This window comes from Dipodomys ordii, unplaced genomic scaffold (assembly GCF_000151885.1).
Source record: "Dipodomys ordii isolate 6190 unplaced genomic scaffold, Dord_2.0 Scaffold70, whole genome shotgun sequence".
In the NCBI taxonomy this organism is placed as follows: domain Eukaryota; kingdom Metazoa; phylum Chordata; class Mammalia; order Rodentia; family Heteromyidae; genus Dipodomys; species Dipodomys ordii.
In genome coordinates, this window is record NW_012267286.1 from 3101653 (window position 1) to 3127631 (window position 25979).

The 25979-nt window shown below is 37.5% G+C and overlaps 1 protein-coding gene across 1 annotated transcript in view; it reads left to right on the forward strand.

Annotated features, from left to right (window-relative positions):
- The window catches only part of Arsj (arylsulfatase family, member J), a 52786-nt gene extending 34084 nt beyond the window's left edge, over positions 1-18702 (forward strand). Inside the window, exon 2 of the mRNA XM_013023764.1 lies at positions 16415-18702. Coding sequence (XP_012879218.1) covers positions 16415-17810 — 1396 coding nt within the window. The 3' untranslated portion in view covers positions 17811-18702. The remainder of the gene's footprint in view (positions 1-16414) is intronic.
- The last annotated feature ends 7277 nt before the right edge of the window (positions 18703-25979 follow it).

Sequence of the window (25979 nt, forward strand, 5' to 3'; positions counted from 1 at the left end):
ATCTATTATGTTTATATATAGTATATATAATATACATAATTTTAATAAACATACATTTTTCATCTTTAGTTCAAAAATCGTGACTACTAATGCCGGGGGCGAGGTGGCTCACATCTGTAATCCTAGCTATTCAAGAGGCTGAGATCTGAGGATGGCAGTTCAAAGCCAGCCCTGACAGAAAAGTCCATGAGACTCATAGCTCCAATAAACCACTCAGAAAACCAGAAGTGGCATTGTGGCTCAAGTAGTAGAGCACTAGCCTTGAGCTGAAGAGCTGAGGGACAGCGCCCAGGCCCAGAGTTCAAGCCCCATGACCAACAACAACAACAACAAAAATAGTACTAAGATAGCTTCTTAGGCAAAGATGTTTTAAATGAGTATGCTTTGAAGGTTTGGGGTTTTGTTTGTTTGTTTTTGTTTGTTTTTGGTACTGGGAATTGAACCCAGGATATTGCATGTTCTAGAGCAAGCATTTTACCACTGAGCTACATTGTAGCTCAACACACTCCCTTGAAACCATTATTCTTCACTCTTGGACATTGACAGCCCATATAGATGGAACACTAGTTCATAAATATCAGAGTTCCTGTGGTTAGGGTTTGATCAGTTTTTCATGGCTACAGTCTAAACTACCAGCTTCAGCATACAGCAAAAAAATAACTTTGGCCATAAGTAGAATCAAACAAAAGCATTTGAATGAGTTTCAACAAATCGTTCCCACATCATAGCATAGATGGCTCGGAAATATTATCTTCAGAAAATATTAGTTTGCAGCTTCTATGGCTGGGAGATAACAACGGACAGTGTTTTTCGGTCATAAAATTTCATTAAGAGATATAACTCCAGCATTCTTAGCCCTGCAACCTTGACCATATTTAGACATTTTTGAAAAGGAAGCAAAAGGTGGGAATCATACTAGATGTGGTATTAAATAACTTATTTGGCATTGAAAAGGTCTGGTTTAAAGTATTACGTTGGGGGTAGGTGATTTTCACTAGATTTCTTCTCCTAAGCCTCAACTGTAGCTTGAGCTATAAATGTAAATTACAACCATGTTGAAGGTTAAACAAAGCGACATATGGACTGGGTCATCCTCTAGGATGCTAATCATAACTTACATAGCATTTACTGAGTTCTGTCCATGTGAGTTTGTTGCTGGGAAAAACCAGGCTCCCCACATCCCAATAGTTTAATAATAATCATAATCATAATCATAAACTATAGCTTTAGCTCCAGAAGAAGACCTGGCCTTATTCCCCTAGATGGCTCCTTTACTATCCTATGTCCTGTTTAATTATGTCATCACTTAGATCACCCTGAGTCCATATAGACTTAAGACCAAGCTGAGTGAAATAATAGCAACCAAACTGCCAGTGTATTCTGGTAGATTTTGCTTAGAATTTGGGAAAGAGAAAAATAAGTGCAGAGTGTCTGTAAGCCCAGTATAAACTGGGTTTTTGCCATACTATTGGATCTGCTGAAACTCTGACCTGTGGTTTTAGTTTCTTCCTGACAATCACTGTCTGCTTTATAGTTCTTCTTTCTCTTCTGACCGAGGTAGGTCTCCTTTCCCTCAGATATTTTTCCCCAATAATCAATGTTAATCCATCTGGCATGCATTTGGAAGCAGATGTTATATGGTCCCATATAAGTCAAGAAATTGAGAAGAGAATGAAAAGAACATAGATAAGTTTATACAATGAAAGAGGGGAATAAAATAACTCCAGACAGATATGTATCCGGAAAAATAGCAAAAGGAAAGATGCTCATCATTGCAGTAGAATGAATTCAAAAGGTTGCAGGCCTCTGGCTCCTATAGCATAAGTTTTTGGTATTCAGCAACATTTTAGAAACAGCACTGCTTATCAAAGCCATGGCCCTGCTCACAGCAAGTTGGATGCTAGTATGAGTGGAATTGAGCTGTAACATAAATCTCCACCTACTGGTAACATCTGTAGATCCATACATTCCCCTAAAAAAAAAAAAAAACAGGAAAAATCTTTAACTTCCAGATAATTTATGCAGCTAGTTTAAGGAAATGGATGTGGATTTGTAAGATATATTTATTTAATCTGAAATGAAATAAGGGAAGAAATTTTCGTATCATGAAACAAAACATTCTAGATGTTTTGCTTGACATAAAAATTGAACAATTATAGTTCTTAGAGCTAGAAGTGGACTGTGTATGTGCAATATATAGATGCATTCAAATATTTAATATGTAATATTTAGATATATGTATATACATATATGTAATATTTAGCAATATTTATATATACATATACATATTTAATACATACACATATTTAATACATATGTACATAGAAATACTTATATCTAAATATCATAGAAACCCATCTCACAGCCATAGAAATTCAAACTATGAAAGACAATGTAATATTACATATGCAATATTACATACATTATAAACATATGTGATATTTAGATATATGTTGTATGTATATAGTTTCATTTCTTTTATAGGCACTTGAAAATCCATGTACTTATAAAAATGAAAATTCAAGCAAATATTATAAATATTAGTTCATAAATCTGATTAATTTTGTCTGTTTTCCATCTGCCTGGGAAAGTCTGTTGTTTATTTTTGGATGAGAGAAAGCTGCTATGGAAACATTGTTCATTAACGTCATGGAAAAATTTGAATCAGTTGCAACAAATGTCTTAGAATGCTCCCAATACTTCTAAAACTGCTGTCATTCTGAATTCTTAAACTCTGTTTTCTTGAACAATTTTATTCAAACATCTCATGTTTCTCCAATACCAGGGACCTCAGTATTGCTTGAGATATCTTTCTGAATTACTTGGATTGTTTTTTTCATAGCTCTTTGTTTTCACTCTTAACTTGTGGAAGGCTCATCAGTTTTAGATCCTATTAAGTCATTCTTTCCATTTTTTCATCTACCTAAAATTAGCTTTACAGATGCTAAATTTAAGCATGATTTTATCTCCTTCAAATATTTCCTCCATTAATTCCTAAATATTTGTTTTTTCATGTGGCCACTCGTGAAATACATGGCTAATATTTGAGTCAAAGGTACAGTTCCTATTTAATATTAAACTGGTTAGAGAATCTTCACACTGTTTCTATTAAGTACATAGAACTACACAAAGCTCACAGCATGTATATTGACTTCAAAACTTTAAAGAGAAAATTGAAGTCCTTCTCAGAATATTTTCATTACATCGTCCTTAAACATAACAGAAATCCCAATGGCAAGAGACAATGCAAACAGGTATCAGTAGCAAAAAACAAACCCCAAATGAGATGCATTATCTCTACACAAGTTCTAAGAGAGAAGCCAGGTCTTGGAAGAGATTGCCTACCAGGCTTTCGACCATATTCCCTTCTCGAGTTCTCCTATGGAATCTGGCCATTCAGAATGGAGAGTAAGTGCTTTTCCGCTCAATTGATAACTGTCCAAGTCCTAGCTCCACTACTTAAATTTCTTAAGCCCCTGTTTTCCCCTTTGTTATTTGTAATGTAACGATACTACTTTAAAGCAAAAAACATCATTCCAAGAATGGATAGTTGCTTCATGCCTAGACGTCTAGTAGACGCTCCGAACAAAGAACTGTAGCCAATGTTTACAGATCCTGCACTTTGTTGATCTGAGCTTTGAACACAGACTTCAACCGTGATACCCAGACTCCTCATTTCAAGGCTATTTCATCTGGCATTGATAACAGACTTCCAAAATATGTCATAGCATTGCTTTGTGGTTCCATTGAGTCCTGGCTGGCTGATCCACATGAACATGGTAAAACTCTACCCAAGTTCTTTTGTGAGCATGATCTAAACCAGGATTCCAGGTAGGCTTGGGTTTGCCATTCTTAACAGAGGGCTTGCATTCTTTGAAGAAAGGTCCTATTGGTCTATTGGTATCGCCAACACGGTCAGTCCTAGAACTGTTTCTCAGCGTTCTATCGCCCTCTAGTGCTTTCTTTCAGCACTACCTCACTTAGGGTTACTCGGTACTGAAGCACTTGACATGGGTTGAAGGATTCGAACCATTAGCTTAATTTAGAATGGATTAAATGATGTGTTCAATTCTGGGCATTAAAACGTGCTGAAAATGTTTTAAAGTAGTCACTGAAGACTTATAATAACAAGTCTGCCCTAATATTGAATATGTATTACATCTCAATTTCATAAAAAGAAAAACATACATTTGAGAAACAAGGTTAGCCAATAGATGGATTAAAGTTGTCTGAACTAAGAATAAAATAACTTTTTGATGAGTTAACTGATTGTTATAGAGTAGGTTACTAAAAGAATTGGTGATTATTAGAATTCATCTTAGGTTACTTGAGAAGAAATCACATCCAAAATATATCAGGTAAATTTGTTCTAGCATGGTGTATATCAGGGGAAACTAAACATACATCCTATTCCAATTTCAATAAGACTTGTAGCAAAGGTAATGCTTTTAAATTTAAAAATAACATACTCCTAAGGCTTTGTTCTATGCCAGTTCTTGATCTTCAAATCCCTTAACACAAAATTTAATTTAAAGACACTGACATTTTCCCAAGTGAATAGAAGGAATCACCAATATATTGGCTGACAAAAGCAAATAACTTTTAGACTTTAAATAATAAGAAGAATGAGATAAAGAACTGATAAATGAGAAATTCTTGCCAAACATGGTGGCTCATGCCTGTAATCCCATCTACTTAGAAGGTGGAGATCAGGAGGATTTTGGTTAGAAGCTGGCCAGGGCAAAAAGTTACAAGACTCCAACTCAATTAATTTATAGGAAGTATAAATAGGATGGTATAGGCTAGAGTGGATATAAATGTGAGGCCTTAGCTTAAAAAATAAAGTAATATTCTTCTGTCACCATTTTCTTTCCACTGTTACCACTCAACAATATGCCCCCAAACAGCCCTCATTTTATCATTATGACATATTGGAATATATTAAATGTATGTAGGAAAACAGTACAATGGAACAAAACTATTGAAAAGGAGGAAGCAGTTAAAAAAGAGTAATATGATGGCATTATCTGCTCATAGTATGTTCATATTATAAGCATCACAGTGAAATTCCTTTTCATAGTTAATGTATAATGATTAATTTTTATTAATAAAAATAACTTGCCAGGTGCCAATGGTTCACATCTGTAATCTTAGCTTCTCAGGAGGCTGAGATCTGAGGATCACTGTTCAAAGCTGCTGGGCAGGAAAGTTCGGGAGACACTGATCTCCAATAAACTACCAGAAAACTGGAAATGGTGCTGTGGCTCAAGTGGTAGAGCGCTTGCCTTGAGCTGAAGAGCTGAGGGACAGCGCCCAAGCCCAGAGTTCAAGCCTCACAACTGACACACACACACAAAAATAAATAAAAAAAGAAGAAGTAAAGCTCCTGCCTAAAAATGCACCGAGCTCAACCCCCAGTACCTCTATCCACTTTAAAGAAATGGGAAGTTCTCTGTGTAGATTCACAAAATAAACTGACCTCCTACAAGATGCAGAATACCTGGTTTAAGAAGAGCTTAGCAGGGAAGAAAATGCCTTGGGTTTCATCTGCCTGAAGGCTCCTGCTCTAGTGTGCTGCCATAAGAGAACTGAAGTATCTGTTTCAGATCAAGGAACCTAGCAATTAGCAATCCCATTGAATTTCACACTGCTGAGACCACATCTGTAACAATGTGATCAAGGTGGCAGATTTTAAAAGGACACTGACAATCTCAAATACCTTTCAGCATGTGGATAGGCTGAAATAATAGAAATCTCAGAAGCATGGTTAATCTTGCTCGTGTAGTGAGAAGAATTGTAATTTCCAAGGAACTCACCACTAATCAAGGTTCCAGAAAAATAGAACCTAAATGAATCCCAATAAATTATTTTCAATGAATCAGTGCTTCAGAAGGAAAATAAGATGTCTGGATGAGTAACTGAATCTCCCCCTACTAGGAATATTCTAAAACAGTCTAGAGGACTAGGTGATAAGTATGGTTCTTTGTTCATTTGATTCTGTTTATTTGCAGTACTGGGAACTGAACTCAGGGTTTTGTGCTTGCTAGGCAAGTGACTCTGTGTCATTGAGCCTCACCCCAAGTTCTTTTCTTTAATTTAATTTTTTTATTTTGTTGTGAAGATACTGTATGGAGGGGTTACAATTACATGGGCAAGGTAATTAGTACATTTCTTATCAAGCATTGTTGCCTCCTCCTTTGTTTCCCCTTCCCATCCTTTCCCATTCCCCCTGTCCCCCCCAAAGTTGTAAAGTTCATTTTTCGACATAACGACTTGTACATCTCATTGTTGCAGTGGGTCCGCCTGTATCCCTAGTTAAACTATTTGTTTTTTCCCTTCCCCTCCACAAATTATACCAACATCGAATACAGTGAAAACAGGGGTTCTTTTGCTCTTTGTATTTTCTTTTTAAAAAAATCTAATGATTTTGCATGGCCTGCTTTGGACTGTGATACTTCTGTTGGGGGAGGAAGGGGTACAGCCACAAGTTTCTTAAATAAATGGGATTATAGGCATGTGCTACCACATCTCGTCTGTGTTTGAGTGAATATCACTGATTTTTTGTTGACGCTGGTCTTGATCCATGATCTTTTCTCCACCTCTTGTATCATCAGGATTCTAGGTTTACCACTTCTCCTGTTCCCCTACATTTTTATAGCTTTCTGTTCTTGGATTTAAATTAAATTATAACCCTTAAGATTATTTTTCCTTCAGTCTGTTACATTAATTAATTATACCTTTACATTTTTCTGTTCCAATCCTGTAGCTTGAACTCAGGGCCTAGGCTCTGACCTTAATTTTGATTTTTTTTTTCAAGAGGCTAGTCCTCTACCACTTTTTAAAAAGAGGCTAGCCCTCTACCCTTTGAGCCCCAAATCCATTTCCAGATTGTAGGTGGCTAATTGGAAATAAGATTCCCACATTTTCCTGTCTTGGCTGGCTTGAACCTTGATCCTCAGATCTCAGCTACCTGAGTGGCTAGGATTATAGGCATGAGCCACCAATGCCTAGTTACGTTTACTTTCTCAAACATAGGAAACTTTTATTTACCCAATTTGCTTGCAAATTCTTCTTCCCAATTCCTACTCATGGACAGAGGTGGCACCACTTAGTACAAGGAACAGAATTTCTCAGTACCATTGCCATGCTGCTTCGGCTGCACAAATGTATGCTGAATATAACGTTGTCTGAGAACAAATTCCAGAGCAAGAGGCCCCTTCATCTGCCTCTCTAGCTCAGGAAGGCAGGCATAGTGTCTTCATGTACAAGCCTTTATAACCAGTGGTGCTAAAATTAAAGGAAACTATCACTGCAGCAGTTTGATATTTACATGAATGACCCAACAGATTTTACATACTTCCAGAATTTGCAGCCTTTAGAGCAAAATCAGTGTCTAGCTGTCTTTCTTTCTGTCCTTCCTTCTCTTCCCCTTCTCCCCACTCTCTTTCCCTCTCTTTCTCTCCTCTTCTCATATTCTTTCCTCCCTTTCTCCTCCTCTTCCACTTTTTCTCTTCTGTCTTTCAATATTGATCTCCCAACTGTTCATGTGGAATAATTCAACGTCACTTTTATATGTTTCTCCATAGCCTTTTCTTATTACCAAACCAAACCTACTACTAGGTCAGGACACATCAGGCTGGGGTTTAATACCTGAGCTGTGATAGGTCCCCAGAGGACCACGAGCAGGGAGAAGGATGCAGAAGGTGAGCAGGTGTTGGAAGAGTATGAAAGCAAAGCTGATTGCGGAGAGAAAATTCCTTTCTTCCTTTCTTCTGTGTGAAGGGTTTCCTTCAGGAGAGTTCAGCATATCTAAATCACTTCAAAGAGGAGGAAATGGAGGATCTGCTCTTCCAGAAGCAGATTCCTCCTTATTGGCAGCTGATATTATTTGCTCTGTGTAATCACTTTTTCAATACATTTTATGTGGATTTCCTTTTATTTCCAGAGAAACCATAGTGTGTACCTGTGTGTATCACATGTGGCGGTGGCTCCATAGAGCTTCAGCTGGACTCCTTTCTCTGATTAAAAGGAGGAAAAACCTAGAGGAAAGAAAATTCCCTCGTATTCCTTATTTTAAAATCAAGTGGAGCCAGGTTCAGGTGGCGCACTCTTGCGATCCTAGCTACTCAGGAGGCTGACATCTGAGGAACATGGTCTGAAGCCAACCCAGGCAGGAAAGGTCTTACCTCCAATTAACCAGCAAAAAGCCAGTCATAGATCTGTGGCTCACATGGAAGAAAGCTAGCCTTCAGTGGATAAAGCTGCAGGACAGCACCCAAGAATTCAAGCCTCAGTACAGGTGGAAAAATATGCGCACACACACACACACACACACACACACACACACACACACACACACACACAGAGACAGACTTGAAAGAGCCATTCTCTATTATTGACCATATCTTAAATTCTAGCCAGAAAGTATTGCTGAGAGATAGCAAATGTTATACTAGTGAACTTTAAGAAACTGTTTGAGCTTTGTTGCCATGTGGGCCCTCAGAAAATGTAAATATTACATGTCAAGCTGAGAAGCAGTCAAGAATGGCTGCAGTCTTCCTGTTACACAGCAGATGCTTCTCAGAGCTCTCAGAACTATAGAGCTATTAAATTTTCCAATATATGCTGCTCAAATATGATAGCCTGCCATAATTGGCATAAAACCAGTAGTGCACCATAAACAAGCAATTCCCAGGAATAGGACAGGGATGATGTAATGCTGGGAAAATAGTCTAGAATCCTGACTGTTTTCAACTATGAACCGAACATTTTCTATAGAAGCACTTGCTGTGTAGAATAACACAGCATAGGTACTAGGAAACGTGACATTGAATATGCCTGTCAGAGTTCCAAGAAGGAGATGGGGAAAAACAAGTCGTTTAAGGATACAGGTGGACCCGATGCAACTATGAGAAGTACAAGTTGTCATGTCAAAAACGAACTTTACAACTTTGGTGCGGGGGGTGGGGGGGATTGGGATTGGGTGGCGGGGGGAGGCTGGGAAGGGATGTGAAGGGTAAACAAAGGAGGAGGCTGCAATGCTTGATAAGAAATGTACTCATTATCTTGCCCATGTAATTGTAACCCCTCTGTACAGTATGTTCACAAAAAAGAAAAAGAAAAAAAAAGAGTTCCAAAAATGCTTACATATTTGTTAACGCTAAGGGAGTTTTTGAAGAAAGGCACATGAATGAATAAAGTTTTCCTCCCTGGTGCAGGTGTAATGCTATCTACATAGGAGACAGATCTGAAGGTTGCAGGTTGAAGCCAGCAGGAATGTCCATGAGACTCTTTTTTTTAGTAAGTTTTTTATTGTGAAAATAACTATACAGAGGAGTTACAGTTACATGATCAAGGTAATGAGTACATTTCGTATCAAGCATTGTTGCCTTCTCCTTTGTTTTTCCCCTACCATCCCTTCCCTCCCATCTCCACAACTACACTTCCCCTACCCTGCCAAAGTTGTAAAGTTCATTTTTCAACATTAGCATCTTGTACATCTCATTGTTGGAGTGGGTCTGCCTGTATCCCTATTTAAACAATTTGTTTTTTTCCCTTCCCTGTCCCAAATTATACCAACATCAAATACAGTGAAAACAGGGGTTATATCGCGGGGGAGGGACATACAAAGCAACAAAATACACCTTATAAATACGTTAGAAACAATAGCAAGAAAGAAAAAAACATTTTTGTTCTTATCTTGGGGTTCATTTCGCCTATCATCATCTTATCTGACCTTTTCTGCTTGTCTCAGATATATACTAGTTATTATTTCCAATTAATCACAAAAAGCTAGAGGTCTAGCTGTGGCTCAAGTGGTAGAGTGCCAGTCTTGAACAAAAAAGCTAAGGTACACTCCCTGGCTCTAAGTTTAAGCCCCATATTGAGGCTTAATAATAATAAATGTGTTTTTTTCCAAACCTTTGGTGATATAGAGAAGTCTTTTAGGTTTGCTAAAACTTTAAAGTCTTACTTTTCAAAACCCTGTGATTAAGGAACGTATTTTATATCCAGAAAGATACGGTAGTAGTATTTTGCTATATCACACTTGCTCAAACATTTTGTTTTAATATTCTCAAATTAAACAAAAGATAAAGATGTTTTATTAAGAGACTTCTGAACTATAGAATACTATGTTTTTGTTTATTGAATTTATTATTACTTTTAAGTAGTTGTACAAAGAGGTTTCCATTGGACACACCTTGTTCAATTTCACCTCTTCCTTTGTTCTCTCCTTCTCTCCCTGCCCCACCCTTCCCCTCCAGTTACCCAGTCTGGATTTCTCCTTTGTTGAAGCTGCTTTTGTCCACCCTTCCTCTCTCCATTCACCTCTTAAGCCCTACCCCACCCTCTTAGACAAAACATGTTTCAACTTTCTTCTATTCATTTTTGTTAAATTCTGCAATACTTGTTTAGGACGTTTACCATCTCCCAAATCTTTTTAAAAAGCCACTATTTTCAATGTTAAATCATTGTTAAGAGTACCTAAAATTATGGCTTAAAATATTTGAATATATAAATATTATATAAAAATTGTTATTTATGTATTATTGAGGAAAATTAAAATTTTTGTGTTCTCCATTAAGTCAATAGAATCTGTTATTCATAAAATAGTATAGTGAGTCACCAACTTTGATTATGTTCCACCTTGCTGATATCTTACCTCTAATTGCTGAAGGTTCAAATACTGTATGTTAATTTAATAATATCACTTTTTAATGGAAATTTTTAACACATTTAGAAAGAGAAAAAAAATCCAGAAACCACCATACAGGAAACCAGAAGAGTCATAAATTCAAATAACCAAAATTAGTTTAAATATTGCATTTGTTTTCTTATAATACTGTGTGTGAAAACGAAGTGTCCTATTATTGCAAATACAAAATATTATGGATGTATTGGTATTCTTGAGGCAAAACGTAATGTAGATTTATGTAAGTTTGATATAAAACTTGGAGAGTATAGTATATTAAATATATGAATCATATTTACTGTCATGTGCGTATATATAACATATAGACACATTTACTGTGTATCGATTAGCTCATCTTTCTTGATTTCTTTTTTTAACTCTAAAATGTTCAGTGGAGACTGTGTGCATAATTTTGGATGCTGGTCCATTTCAAAACATGATATTTGGGTTATATTCAATATGTTGATATTCTTGTCTTTCAATTACATGTGCTATGGTATTAAAATGACATTGGATGTGCGAAATGTTCTTGGTGTGAGCATGTCTTTATGCAAGTGGTTAGAAGACATGGTTACATTTAGGATTTCTGTTCTCTTTAAATTTGGAGATCAAAGACTCTGTTCTTTCCAGTTCAAGAAAAATATAAAGGAGATATATATATTAAACTGGAGAAAAGACACCAGAAAGATTGAAGGAATAAACAGTCACTTACTTTTTACTTTCTTTACACAATTAGGTGAATAGTGTTAGAAAGAACTTACAATTCATTTTTTTTATTGTGCTCTCGTTTATTTTTAGTTCATATTCCAATAAGAGCAAAGCAAATTATTTTGGTCCTCTGGAGCTCAGCTTCCTGAGGAGTTAGGATTAGAGAAGTAAAACATCAGCATTCTACCTAAAATTGTAGTAATTTCTGGCCTTTCCTGACATATTGCCAGGAATGGGTATTTGAAGGGAAACTAACAAAGAACTCACCACAGCATGGCTGTTTGTATTTGGGCTTCAAAATTTGTTCCTTGGGTTGTTTTAATTTTTTAATGCGCTATTGTTTTTCTTTAATGTGTAAGTTCGAAGGGTACAAATATTCCTACTCAAATATTCCAATTAAAGCCATTAACTAAAGAGGAAACAATTAAAATTCCAATTCTATTTCAAATGAAAATTTGAAGAAAAAGCTGGTTACTATGTATAAAATAAACTTTTGGAATGATCTTTTGTATAGGGAAGAGATCAAGTGTATCTTATTGAACAAAATTCATTTGCATTGCTACAAGCAAAAGTATTTTGTCTTACTTTCAATTTCTTCTACTGTTTCCTTTTAAAGAAAAGAATTAGGTTTACTGTGATCTCCTTGATCATGAAGATTTCAGCTATTTTCTTCAAATTTCAAATTTCATATTATTTTATCCTTAAAATTTAGTTCAAGAAATATCAATGATCAATATCATTCAAAAGTGAATACATTTATTATTTATTTTTTTTATTGTGAAAATACTGTACAGAGGGGTTACAAGTACATGGGCAAGATATATGAGTACATTTCTTATCAAGCATTGTAGCCTCCTCCTTTGTTTCCCCTTCCCATCTCTTCCCATCACCCCCACCCTCACTCCCCTACCCAATCCTCCTCTCCTTCCCCCCCATCAAAGTTGTAAAGTTCATTTTTGACATAAAACTTGTACATCTCATTGCTGCAATAGTTATTATTTTCTTGAAAAAGAAAGTAGAATAGATCCAACAGAATGTATTGACACATGTTCACATATTCACACACAGACACACACACACACACTTATACAGAGAGAAAAAAGAGACAAAGATTAATTTTAAGGACTTAGTCTAAGGGTTCCTATTTCAATTCAAAATCAGTAACAATGTATTGACACAATTCTTTATTAGGGAGAGATTATTCTTTATCTATGTTTCTCAGCTGATTTCATGAAGCCCACCCATACTGTAAAGGGTGAGTCTCATAAACAGATTACTTTATAATTATCAGACTTCCCTGATTTAAATGTTAATCTCACCTCAAAAGCACTTAAAAAAATAAATATAGAAGAATGGTTGGCCAGATATCTGGATACCATGCTTTAGCCAGTTTCACATGTAAAATTAGCTGACATGTGGTTCATTTCACTTTTTTGTTTTTTTTCTTTGCCAGTCCTGGGGCTGGACTGTAGGCTTGGGCATTGTCTCTGAATTTCTTTTGCTCAAATGAGTGCTCTACCACTTGAGCCACAGCACCAATTCTAACTCTTTATTTTGTGGGTCATGAGGCTTGAACTCTGGACTTGGGCACTGTCCCTCAGCTCTTCAGCTCAAGGCGAGCGCTCTACCACTTGAGCCACAGTGCCACTTCCAGTTTTCTGAGTGGTTCATTGGAGGTAAGAGTCTCCTGAACTTTCCTGTTTGGGCTGGCTTTGAACCACCATCTTCAGATCTCAGCCTCCTGAGTAGCTAGGATTATAGGCGTGAGCCACCGACGCCCGGCCAATTCTAACTTTTTTGAGTAGTTTATTGGAGATAAGAATCTCAGGGACTTTCCTGCTCAGTCTGGCCTCAAACTGCCATCCCCAGATCCCAGACTCCTGAGTAGTTAAGATTACAGGTATGATCCACCAGTGCCAGGCTTCACCTTTTTTTTAATGTTACAGTAAATTGTATTGTTCTGTAGACTGCATTAGAAAAGAATTTGACTAATGTTCTAAAGTAAATTACTTTCAAATAATGAAAGTTAGGTCCACTTTGATTCATGTATTCTAAACCTCTTCATTGTAAGTTATTCTTATATAATATTTTATTGTGTTCTATGTATGTGTAAATGTCTAACTAAAGACTGCAGATATTCATTATCCCATGATGAGAATATAATGGTGGTCACTGTTAAATCTACTCTTCCAATAAGGAACTACAGATAAAGTCACCAATATTTTGGGAGAAGACAGGATAGCAATATATTTAGAAGGACTTGCCATAATTAAACTTGGAACAATAGCTAATCATGGAAGAATCATTAGCATATCTGCTAGTAATCTTCTTATTTACATTTCAAATATGGAAATCAAATATTAAATTAGATGTCTGTGTTGATTACAAACACTTCCCAATTAACACTATTTAAAATTAAATAACCATTTTTGATTTGGGCTGGTTTATAATTTCATACCCAGAATTTCAACTCAGTACTTTTCTGACATAAAAACCTTTGACAAGTACATGAGATCTTATTTAATCAGAGCATCACCCTGGAGAAGAGAATTATAGTAGAAACAGCTCCTGGAAGTGTATGTGTATGTGAGGCTTGAACTCAGGGCCTGGGCACTGTCCATTAATATTTTTGCCCCAGCCTAGTGCTCTACAATTTGAGACACAGCTCTACTTCCAGCAATGTAGAAGTTAATTGGAGAGAAAATGGAACTTGCTGCCCTGACTGGCCTTGAACCATGATCCTCAGATTTTAATCTCCTGGGTAGCCAAGTTTATAGGCATGAGCTAATGGTGCCTGTCATTTCCTGGATTATTTAAGAATGTCCTCTCATGTAGTAGGTATGATTTTGCTCACCAACTATGAATGACAAAGATGGAATTGGAGGGGAAATACAAACTTCTCTGTCTGTGTTGATTGTCCATATTGGCTGTTATTTGAATTATGCTTGTAATTATTTCAGAATCTCTAACTTGCTAATTTGTTTAGATTCATTATACAATGGAAGTATGTTTTTTATAGATATTCTAGTGGCTGTTGTACAGTAGGAGTCTGCATGAGATTGTGGTAAAAGATGAAAAATGTATGTGTTTTTTACTGAGTGCAGCCTTTTATTGCGTTTACAAACTATTCATGAACAGCCTTCATGGTCAATATTCCTCACAGTAAGACCAATTCATTAGTTTTGCACTGACTACAGCCCTGAATCACTTGGTTAAAAATTATATTCCTGGAAGATTAAATACATTTTGTAGTTTCAGGTGAATAATTGTGAAAATGTCCTGCTCTATCTTTGTAAACATCAAAGGTGCAGTCACCCAAGAAAATAGATGATGATGATGATGTTGATGATGATGATGATGATGATGATAAAGTGCATAAATAAAGTGAAAGAATGTTAATTAAGTCCTTTCCCAACACTCCGTCCCTACTCCTTAGTATTCTACCAGCCTCTTCCTTTATACCTTTCTATTACTACAATGAGAAATATTTAGTGGCTTATAGAAGCTGTATGACACTTATAGCTTCTTCTACTTCTAGTCAGAGATGACTAAAGGTTTGAAGCTTCTCATTTTTAGTTTTACACTCTATTTTCCATGCGACAATCATTAAAAATCTACATGTGTTATGTGTTTCAGAAAAGTTATTCTGCTCTCTGTATCAGAGGAATCTAAGTCATCTCCATATAATATCAAGAATGTTCAACTCTCCATGTATCAAATCCAGCTTTGCAATAGTCATCAGTTAATAGCTCAAGTCCCACAAAACCATCAGAGTATGCCTGCCATTAACACTCTAAACCCAATCATCATTACACTGCAACACCATCTGCAAATTTAGAGGTGAACTGACCCATTCATTTAAAGCATGGATAATATTTTAGCCCCTCAGGATAAATGGCTGTGAAAATACTGTATTTTGGGAATCAATGCTAGTTTTTCTAATTTCATTCCAAGAATTGCCATCACCTTTACTCTAATAATCTTCTGCAAATTTCTCCTCTTCCTTTTATTTTTGTATTATTCTATAGCAAGTATTTTTTGAATTTATAGAATAACTCCAGTCCATCTCTTTTAAAGTGTCATGAACAGATACATCAGGACCCATTTAAAAATGCATGCGTTTGTGGAATAATAATGGCTTCTAAAAGAAAAAGCCCATGAAATGTTAGAAATGAACAATCACTAAATTGTAACCTATAGAAACCGATCTTAGGCAATAAATGGTTGAAATACAAATGACAGTGGGAAACAAAGACTCATTTCCTGTTGTTATTGGGAAAAGTATAATTCTCGGCTCTAGCTCCCACATCTATTTCAAACTAGCTTTTTAACAATTAAGTATTCTGTCATCAGATGCCCTCTTATTCTCTTGTTAGCTTTCCAATTGGCTGGATACTAAATGTGAACTATCGTTGGACAAGCAATCAAGACGTTTTTGTGCAATTTTGCATATATTCCTAAGAGTAAGTTTGAAACAATGATCCAGGGGAATAATTTAGAAGCTAACGTAAGATCATAATTGGAAAACATTAGCAAGAATTCTCCAATGCTGTGCTTTCATTGTTAGTTTCCTGTCACATAATGAAAAGACTAACAATGATTTGAATTAATTCTCTTATAACAACCTTCAAAAAACTTTGAGATAGGCAACAATATCTTAGCTTAAAAAGTACAGACCCAAACTGGGAGAGAGCTAGAAAAGGGTGACATTGTCCAAAAGAGAAATGCACTCTTTACCTGACTTACGTAACAGTAATCCCTTTGTAAACCACCTTTGCAATAACAATAAAAGGATGTAAAAAAAAAAGTACAGATTCAGATCCCAATGCATTTTCAATGTTAAATATCAAACTAATTAGAGTATCACTTCTCAGTGAAGAATAGGAATCCTGAGTTGATTATATATGATTTGGGTAAAGCTCATCTTCCTAGAAACATTTGATATGGATACCATTCATAATGAGCATCATCTCTTTTGCCCTGCCCTGACGAAGTGTTTACTTTCTTCTCAAGGTATCAGATACACACAGGACTCCAGCACTCTATCATAAGACCCACCCAGCCCAACTGTTTACCCCTGGACAATGCAACCCTACCTCAGAAGCTGAAAGAGGTGGGCTACTCAACACACATGGTTGGCAAGTGGCACTTGGGTTTTTACAGGAAAGAATGCATGCCCACGAGGAGAGGATTTGACTCCTTTTTTGGCTCCCTCTTGGGAAGTGGTGATTACTACACACACTACAAATGTGACAGCCCTGGGGTTTGTGGCTACGACTTGTACGAAAATGACCACGCGGCCTGGGATTATGACAACGGCTTATATTCCACACAGATGTACACTCAGAGAGTGCAGCAAATCTTAGCTTCCCATAATCCTGCAAAGCCTATATTTTTATATATTGCCTATCAAGCGGTTCACTCACCACTGCAAGCCCCAGGCAGGTACTTGGAACACTACCGGTCCATCATCAACATAAACAGAAGGAGGTACGCCGCTATGCTCTCCTGCTTGGATGAAGCCATCCACAACGTGACCCTGGCTCTGAAGGCATACGGTTTCTACAACAATAGCATTATCATCTACTCTTCAGACAATGGGGGTCAGCCCATGGCAGGTGGAAGTAACTGGCCGCTCCGAGGTAGCAAAGGAACGTACTGGGAAGGAGGGATCCGAGCTGTTGGCTTTGTCCATAGCCCACTTCTGAAAAACAAAGGCACAGTGTGCAAGGAACTTGTGCACATCACGGACTGGTACCCCACCCTGATCTCCCTGGCCGAAGGGCAGATCGATGAAGACATTCAGCTCGATGGATATGATGTCTGGGAGACCATTAGTGAGGGGCTCCGTTCACCCCGAGTAGATATTTTGCACAACATTGACCCCATGTATACCAAAGCAAAAAATGGTTCCTGGGCTGCTGGCTATGGGATCTGGAACACTGCCATCCAGTCGGCCATCCGAGTGCAGCATTGGAAGTTGCTCACAGGCAACCCTGGCTATGGTGACTGGGTGCCCCCGCAGTCGTTCAGCAACCTCGGGCCCAACCGGTGGCACAATGAACGGATCACTTTGTCCACTGGCAAAAGCCTATGGCTTTTCAACATCACAGCTGACCCCTACGAGAGGGTGGACCTCTCCAGCAGGTATCCAGGGATCGTGAAGAAGCTTCTACGGAGGCTTTCCCAGTTCAACAAGACTGCAGTTCCAGTCAGGTACCCTGCTAAAGATCCCAGGAGTAACCCACGTCTCAATGGGGGGGTCTGGGGCCCCTGGTATAAAGAAGACAAGAAAAGGAAGGCAAACAAGAATAAGGCCGGGAGAAAGAAAAGTAAGGCAAAAAAGGAGAAAGGACCGAAAGCACGCTCATCATTCCCAAGCTGCCTTGCAGGGGTCCCTCGTGGCTAAGTCAAAACATGTTTCCAAATTGGCTAAGTTTAAATCATATCTTACTCTTGCACCTGTTCGGCAGGTACTCCAGCAGAATTTGGGCTCAGACATACCTCTGCCATAGGGGAAGTCAGGTTGTCTGCATGTGACACCCGCTCACCACAGGGAAAACTATTTATTACACCAGGTGCCAAAGTTGCTACCTCTTTATAAAACGTGTGCTTTCGATCCTGGGGTGGGGGGGAATGAGAGCCTGCAATGCTAATTTGATGGCAATCTACTGGGCAGTATGATTAAAAACGAATTTTAGAAGTGTGTCATCTCAAAGGCTTTGAAAAAAATATATTTTCTAAGTGAATATTTTGGTATCTCTATCATACGAAACTTGGGTATTTACATTGATTCTGTTCCATGTATCATTTCCTTTCCTTTGAGAATAAGCTGTTTTTCTCACATGAGACCCTCCTTTGATCATACCCAAGGGAATGTCAAGGACCTTTGAGAATACTGCCCAAAATGAATGTAACTACTTTCTAAATACTTTAATAGAGTAGCGTTTCAATATAAAGTATGTAATTTATTTTTGCACAAGAAATATTTTTGTGTCCATAAAACTTATGCAAAAGACATGAATTATTGTATTTCTATTTTCTACATATCCTTAAAAGAATTTTATCTCATTTCTTCCAGATTGCCAATCACTGTAATATCATAACTTACTGTGATACGGTGTAAAGCCATCGAATATAATGAGAAAATTATTTGGAAGATAAAGTTATAATCATGATTGTTCAATTATTATTGTGAATGTGATTAGATGAATATAATTTTTAGAAATCACTTGGAAATTGTGCAGAGTTGATACAACTTTATTGTTTTCACCACAAACTATTTATATCTGTTAATTATTAAAAGGAATTATTTAATAGAAATTTATTGTGACTTTTCTGATAGAACTTTTAGACTTGAACATAAGATTATGCTATTTACTACAATAAGCAAAGACTTATTACAAATAAGCAATTGAGGGTATGGTACGTTAACAAGGTAATAAGGATTTTTCAAACAAGAGATTTTTTTCCCACCTAACTACTCTACTGAGAAAAGTGTTCACTTATTGGTTAACAATATTTCTGATATCCCTACTTTTTTTGTCAGTCATATGGCTTGAACTCTGGGCCTGGGTGCTATCCCTGAGCTATTCAGCTCAAGGTTAGCACTCTACCACTTAAGAGCCACATTCGATTTTCTGGTGATTAATTGGAGATAAGAGTCACAGGCTTACCGGCCCAGGCTAGATTTGAACTACAATCCTCAGATCTCAGCCTCCTGATTAACTGGGATTACAGGTGTGAGCCACCAGTGCCCAGCTATACCTACTTTTATACAAAAGAGACCCAACTCGGGAGAAATGGCAAAGGGAGGTAGACGTCCTTCCTGAAATAGTTAAAAAAAAAATCCACTTTGCTGCTTAAGCCCACAAGCATGGGGATTACAGAGGGATTGCCTGTAATGGCATTTGTCATGGGCCATCGGTGAGCAGTCACAAAGTCAGAGAATGAACTGTGATCTGTGAAGGTTCAACTGTGATTAGAACCTGTATGTGTTCTAATGTGTGGCAGAGTACCACTAAATGCATACATATGGAAACGCTACAGAGATGTGGTGTCTGCACATCTCCAATAGAATCTGTAATCTAGGGCTGAACATATTTACTAAAATAGAAATTTTTTTCTTAATTTCAATAGTTTACTTTCATAATAGATAGCTCCAAGTTTCTCCATAGCATTAAGTTACAGCATAGGCCATTTAATAAAAATCCTAAGAATAAAGGAACCAACCATCTTTAATGTGACTCAAATCATATTAATCCTTCCAGATTCAATGTTTTAAGAATTTAAGGCCCTTCAGAGCCAGGTGTGGCAGCATATGCCAGTAGTGCAAGTATTCTCCAGAGATAGAAGCAAGAGCATCATGACTTGAGGCCTGCTCAGGCAGAGTAAGCAAGACTTGATCTCAAAAACAAAACATCATCAAGCGGCATGGCAGTGTGACTCAAGTGGCAGAGTATATTCTGGAGGGTCATGGGTAGATAAAAAAATATCACAGAAAAAAAATTGTCTGAGGACTGGGAAGGTGGCTCAGTGGTAGAGCGCTTGCCTTGCATGCATGAGGCCCTGGGTTCGATTCCTCAGCACCACATAAGCAAAAAGTAAAAAAGCTGAAAGTGGCGCTGTGGCTCAGTGGTAGAGCGCTTGTCTCGCATGCATGAAGCCCTGGGCTCCATTCCTCAGCACCACATAAGCAGAAAAAAAAAGCCAGAAGTGACACTATGGCTCAAGTGGTAGAGCGCTAGCCTTGAGCTGAAGAGCTGAGGGACAGTGCCCAGGCCCAGAGTTCAGGCCCCATGACTGGACCCCCCAAAAAATTGTCTGAAACAATTCCACCTTGAAACAAAAGACTGAGAAACCTTGATAACTGTAATTGAAGAATACTATCAATGAATCCTCTAAACCCTAAACAACTATAAGAAGTGTAGGGGTTAAAAAAAAAAGTATTCTTTCTCTTTTCCCACTGAAGGTATGTGGGAATAGATGTGGGAACAAATAGATTATAAAGGAGGGAAAATCTACACAAATGTGTCACATACACCGATTTGTTGCAGATAAAACTTGTAATTAGTCATTAGCACAAAATAGGATAGAAGCTTATATTCCTTCCTTTTAGATAGGGAGCAGGGAATGTTAAGGGAAAGATTAAATGATAATTAGGAAAATTTGATGGACATGGAGAAATAGACAGTGGACAGGGACAAAATATATCGGATCAAGGAAAGAAAATAGATTTTGTAAATGACTGAGGCCAAAATAGAAGCTCATCAAAGTCTGACAAAAGTCTGTTCATGTGTTCACAGACTGCAGACTTTCTTCACATCACATGAATTCAGCTAATAAAAACTCTTCAGAGAAAGACCAGTGGTCATCATTTTCTTCCTTGCTGGGGCCAGACTGAGCAGAAATGAGTCACAAGTGTAGAGCCTCCTCTAGCATCTGCTGCTCCAAATTCCCTTGACCTACAACTAACACTGTGCCAGGGCACCATATTTGGCTGTGATAATCCCTGGCTGGATTTCTTTAGAAGGTTAAGGTCAGTTGATTTCATTGAGTGTTTGAAACACCTTTTTGTTGTTGTTGTTGTTGTTTATTTTACCACAGAGGACTTCCAGCAACTCCATTTCAGCAAGATGAAATTCATCAGTCACAGAAACTCACTCTGTCTCTAGTGCAGGTCCCAGGAACACTTGGCTATTTTTAGTATTTTCTGATTGGAATAATCTTCTTGAGCATTTATTAGTTGGGAAATGATAAACATCTAGACTCCCTCATTAATTCCCACTGTCTCTTCATGTTGAATAGCAACAAAAGACAGTGTTTTTATGATACAGTGTGTGTGTGTGTGTGTGTGTGTGTGTGTGTGTGTGTATGAGTGTGTGTGTACATGCTGCTACTAGAGCTTGAACTCAGGACCTTGAGATTTTTTTGCTCAAGACTTCTGCTCTACCACTTGACTCACTTCTTTACTTCTATATTTGTTTGTTTTGTGGAAATAAGAGAGTCTCATGAACTTTCCTGACCTGGCTAGCTTTGAACCACAATTCTCAAATTTCAGCTTCCGAGTAGCTAGAACTACAGGTATGAGCCACCAATGACTAGCTTCATCTATGATTTTTACATAGGACTAGGACAATTGCTCTCTTCTTTTCCCTTTTTAAGCAAGAGCAACTTTTGCTTTATATTCTTCTGTAATACTTTGGAATGCTAATAATTTCTCTCTGGAAGATAAAACTCCAAAGTTTGAAAACTGGGAAGGGCATTAATTGGTCCTAGGACAAAGAAGTTTTATTTATTACGGGTCAAAGAGAAGCAAGTAGTTCTATATCTAAGACCCCTTAACTGATGGCTCATGCCTGTAATCTTAGCTATTCAGGAGGCTGAGATCTGAGGATGATGGTTCAAAGCCAGCCCAGGCAGTAAACTCCGTGAGACTCTCATCTCCAGTAAACCACTAGAAAACTGGAAGTGGTGCTGTGGCTCAAGCAGTAGAGCACTCACCTTGAGCTGAAGAGCTCAGGGAAAACGCCCAGGCCCAGAGTTCAAGCCCCACAACTGACAAAAAAAAAAAGACCCTTTAACATCTGAAGCTTGCTCTTTAATTCAGGTTCCAGAAATATTTTTTCAGAAAGCCATAACTGCTCCAACATAGATTCCCAGTTGTCTGTGGATAGAGATCAGGGTACAAATTGACTGCAAAAGGTCTGAGGAAGCCTTTTGGGATGGAAGATGTGCTTCTTTATAGCTAAGCCTTAGGAGTGGTTGTATGTTTCCAAAGGGAAAATAGTATAAGGGAGACAAGTCGTCCCTCAATAATGCTATTTGATGCAAGCCAGTGACAGAGGAGAAGTCTTCGTAAACAAATACAACCTAACAAAATACCAGCTTCTGGAATCTGTCATAAATCAAAAAGAGAAAATAATTATAAAAATTCTTCACAGAAGAGATACACAAAGGAACAGTAAATACGTGAAAATGTGGTTAGAATAATTCAACATCACAGAAATGTAACTTGAAATCATAATACTGTATCACTGTATATCTAATATGAAGCTGAAAATACTGTTTCAAAGATGAATACCAAGTATTAGTGACTACTTGAAACACCTAGGGAAGAGAGTTGGTGGAGTTAACTCACAAATATTTTGGTTGTCTCAATAAAAGTTGGAAACATCACTGTGTCCCAGAAATTTTATTCCTATTTATATATCCAAGAGAAGTGTTTCTATGTGCACCCCAAATCATACACAGTTACAGCAATTTGTAGGCCCACCACTCATAGTATTTCAATACCAGAAAGCTCCCCAAGTATTTCCCAATTAGGAAATGTGGTAGAATTATGATGAAAGAGTGAAGGGGATGTTGGCAGATTACCCAAAGGGCATAATTGAGACTTCTTGGTGTTAGTGTTTCTAGATGTATCTGTGTGGTGCTTATGGGAGAGGGTCATGTTTTAAAATGTCATTGAGCTGGTTTGTATTCTTCTCTGCATTAGTGGTGTGCTACCCACCCATTCCACTATGGCCCTAGTACAGGGTACCTACTTCATGCATATCTTACAACACACTAACTCCACTCACTGATATTTGCCCAAGGCAGGGAGAAAACTAATACATAAAACATATGCTGTACTGTCCAATTGACCTGAAATGCAGAAGAAGAAAAAGTGCCTGATTTTCTATACTATTAATCTGTCTCTGTGTGTGTGTGCACACACGTGTGCATGCATGCACACATGAGCACGTGTGTCTGTCTGTGTTTGTGTGTGTTAGTCCTAGGGCTTAACCTTGATACCTGGGCACTGTTCCTGAGCTTATTGGCTCAAGGCTAGCAGTCTTTACCGCTTGAGCCTCAGCTTTATTTCTGGCCTTTTGTCTGTTAATAGGAGATAAGAGTCTCATGGACTTTCCTGACCCAGCTGACTTCCAACTGCAATCCTCAGCCTCCTGAGTAATTAGGATTACAAGCATGAACCACTAGCTGAGTAATTAGGATTACAAGCATGAACCACTAGCAGTCTCATTTTAAATATTTTAATCTTTCTTGTTGTTGTTGTTAACCACACTGACTAACCAACATGCAGAAATTGTGGGATCTAGACATCAAGCCACATCCCATGTGGTAGATGACTACAGCTTTGTGTCAATGAATTGAGGCCAAATACAATTGATAATTACATAGTTCATATTAATGCATTTATACTTATGTCAAGCAATATGACTAATATCTTACAAATGATAAAAACATCAGTCATATTAGTGATTAATGCTAAGTGTATAAAATACACGTATGCATTTATTCACAGTTAAATCTTGTCCATTTATCATAGCCCAACCTTAATCCTCTCAAAATTACCAAAAATAAAAATAATGGGTCTGGCATATACACCTCAATGATTATATAATATAGACTGAGAATATGTATCATATATACTTATATGCATATACATGCATATTCCATACATTGTATCAGAAAATAAAATCTGTATTCCATAGGCTATTCCCCACCCATGATTAAATATCATTTCATTTTTGAGATATGATAGTACAAAAACATACAAAAAGTGATCATTCTAAGACTACAAAATAGCCATTGATATATAAACATTTATTCTTGATTATACAAAAGAAGCACTTGGTTTTAACTTGTTTCATTTTTTTTCAGTTCTGGGGCCTGAGCTCTGGGCCTGGGCACTGTCCCTCAGCTCTTCAGCTCAAGGCTAGTGCTCTACCACTTGAGCCACAGAGCCATTTCCAGCTTTTTCTGCTTATGTGGTGCTGAGAAATCGAACCCAGGGCCTCATGCATGCAAGACAAGCACTCTACCACTGAGCCACCTTCCCAGCCCCAACTTGTTTCATTTTTAAGGAAACCATTTTATAAAGTTATTTGAGTACTTTTCATGACTAATGTTGGGAAAGTGAACAACATTTCTACTTTCATTACAAATGATCACTTTTCTCATTTTGTTAGGAATGGAGCCAGATGTGAAATCTGACTAGTAAGCAGGAAGCTTGGGAAAGGCCTGCTTAACAAAACTTACCTGAATAAACATGTTTAGCCTGCACCAAGTATGCCAAAGTCATTGTCAACTAAGTTATCTGTCTTGTAAGAATTAAAGTATTCCAAGCTGCTTATATCAACACTAGCAGACTAAGGAAAGGGAAGGAAAGAACTCTGAATAAACATGAATTCCTTTGGTGAGAAATGATCCAAACTCCATAGAAATCAGAAGAAAACAATGTAATCCACATTAGACAAGAGTGAAGTAAAATTGCTGCTTTCCTGAATGTTGACTTTAATAAACATTGCTACAGGCCAATAGCAAGACAAATTGCATTACATCTCACCAAAAATCTTCCTAAAAATCTTCTCTTTACTTTAGCCAACTAAACCTACAGAACTATTTTTCTGATGTGTATGTGAAAGGTAGAAGTACAAAAATAGTTGTCATGATTTTGTATATAATTATAAAAAATTTAAATAAAAAATGAGGCTCTTCGTTGAAAACATAGCCTAAGATGATTGCATTAAATTTATTTTTAAAATAACTTTGTAGGACATTTTTTCTAGATCTCAGTATTTTATTTTTTAATTTAAATTTTATTGTAAAGATGCTGTACAGAGGGATTACAGTTAACCTCAGTCAGGTAATAAGTACATTTCTTTTTATATTTCTTTTTATATAATATTCTGAGAGGGAAACAAAGAAAAACACACCATTAATCCCAGCTACTCAGGAGTCTGAGATCGGAGGATAACAGTTAAAAGCCAAGCCAAGCAGGAAAGTCCATTTCCAATTAACTACCAGAAAACCCGAAGCAGAGCTGAGTGAGTAAGTGGTAGAGTGTTTGCCTAGCATGCATGAAGCCCTGGGTTTGATTCCTCAGTACCACATAAGCTGAAAAGGTTAGAAGTTGTGCTGTGGCTCAAGTGGTAGAGTACTAGCCTTGAGCTAAAGAAGCTCAGGGACAGTGCCCAGGGCCCTGAGTTCAAGCCCAGGACTGGCAAAAAAAAAAGAAAAAAGAAAACCTGAAGTGGTGCTGTGGCTCAAGTGGCAGAGTGCCAGCCTTGAGAAAAAAAAAAATTCAGGGCTAATGCCAGACCTTGAGTTCAACCCACATGACAGACAAAAGAAAAACAAAAAAAGGTCAGCCTTGTAATGCCATTTTATACTTAAGCAGAAATCCCAGACATTGTCCTATGAATAACCAGCCTGGCTGTTTTGAGATGACTTAAAGTCCCCAGAGTGATCACCCTGACTGGGTTATTGTGTTGGCAGGGCCAACCACCAGTTAAAAAAATTCTTTAATTGTGCTCTTTTTTCTTAAAACTTTATTTTAGTATTAAAGTTATAGAAATAGATTAGCCCAAGCAAAGTCAGTGTGGAAAAGTCCCTGCAACCGTCAGTTCCACCCATCTGCCGTGGGCTGAGAAAATTCCTATACAAACTTTGTGGTCTATATTTTTAATTCAAAGGTAGACACACCACAGTTTCTGCTAGCCTGAGCTTTAGGACAAGTTCAAAGCATTCAACTTTAGTCAGGAATAGGTGGATGAGTGTAACAGGAATATCC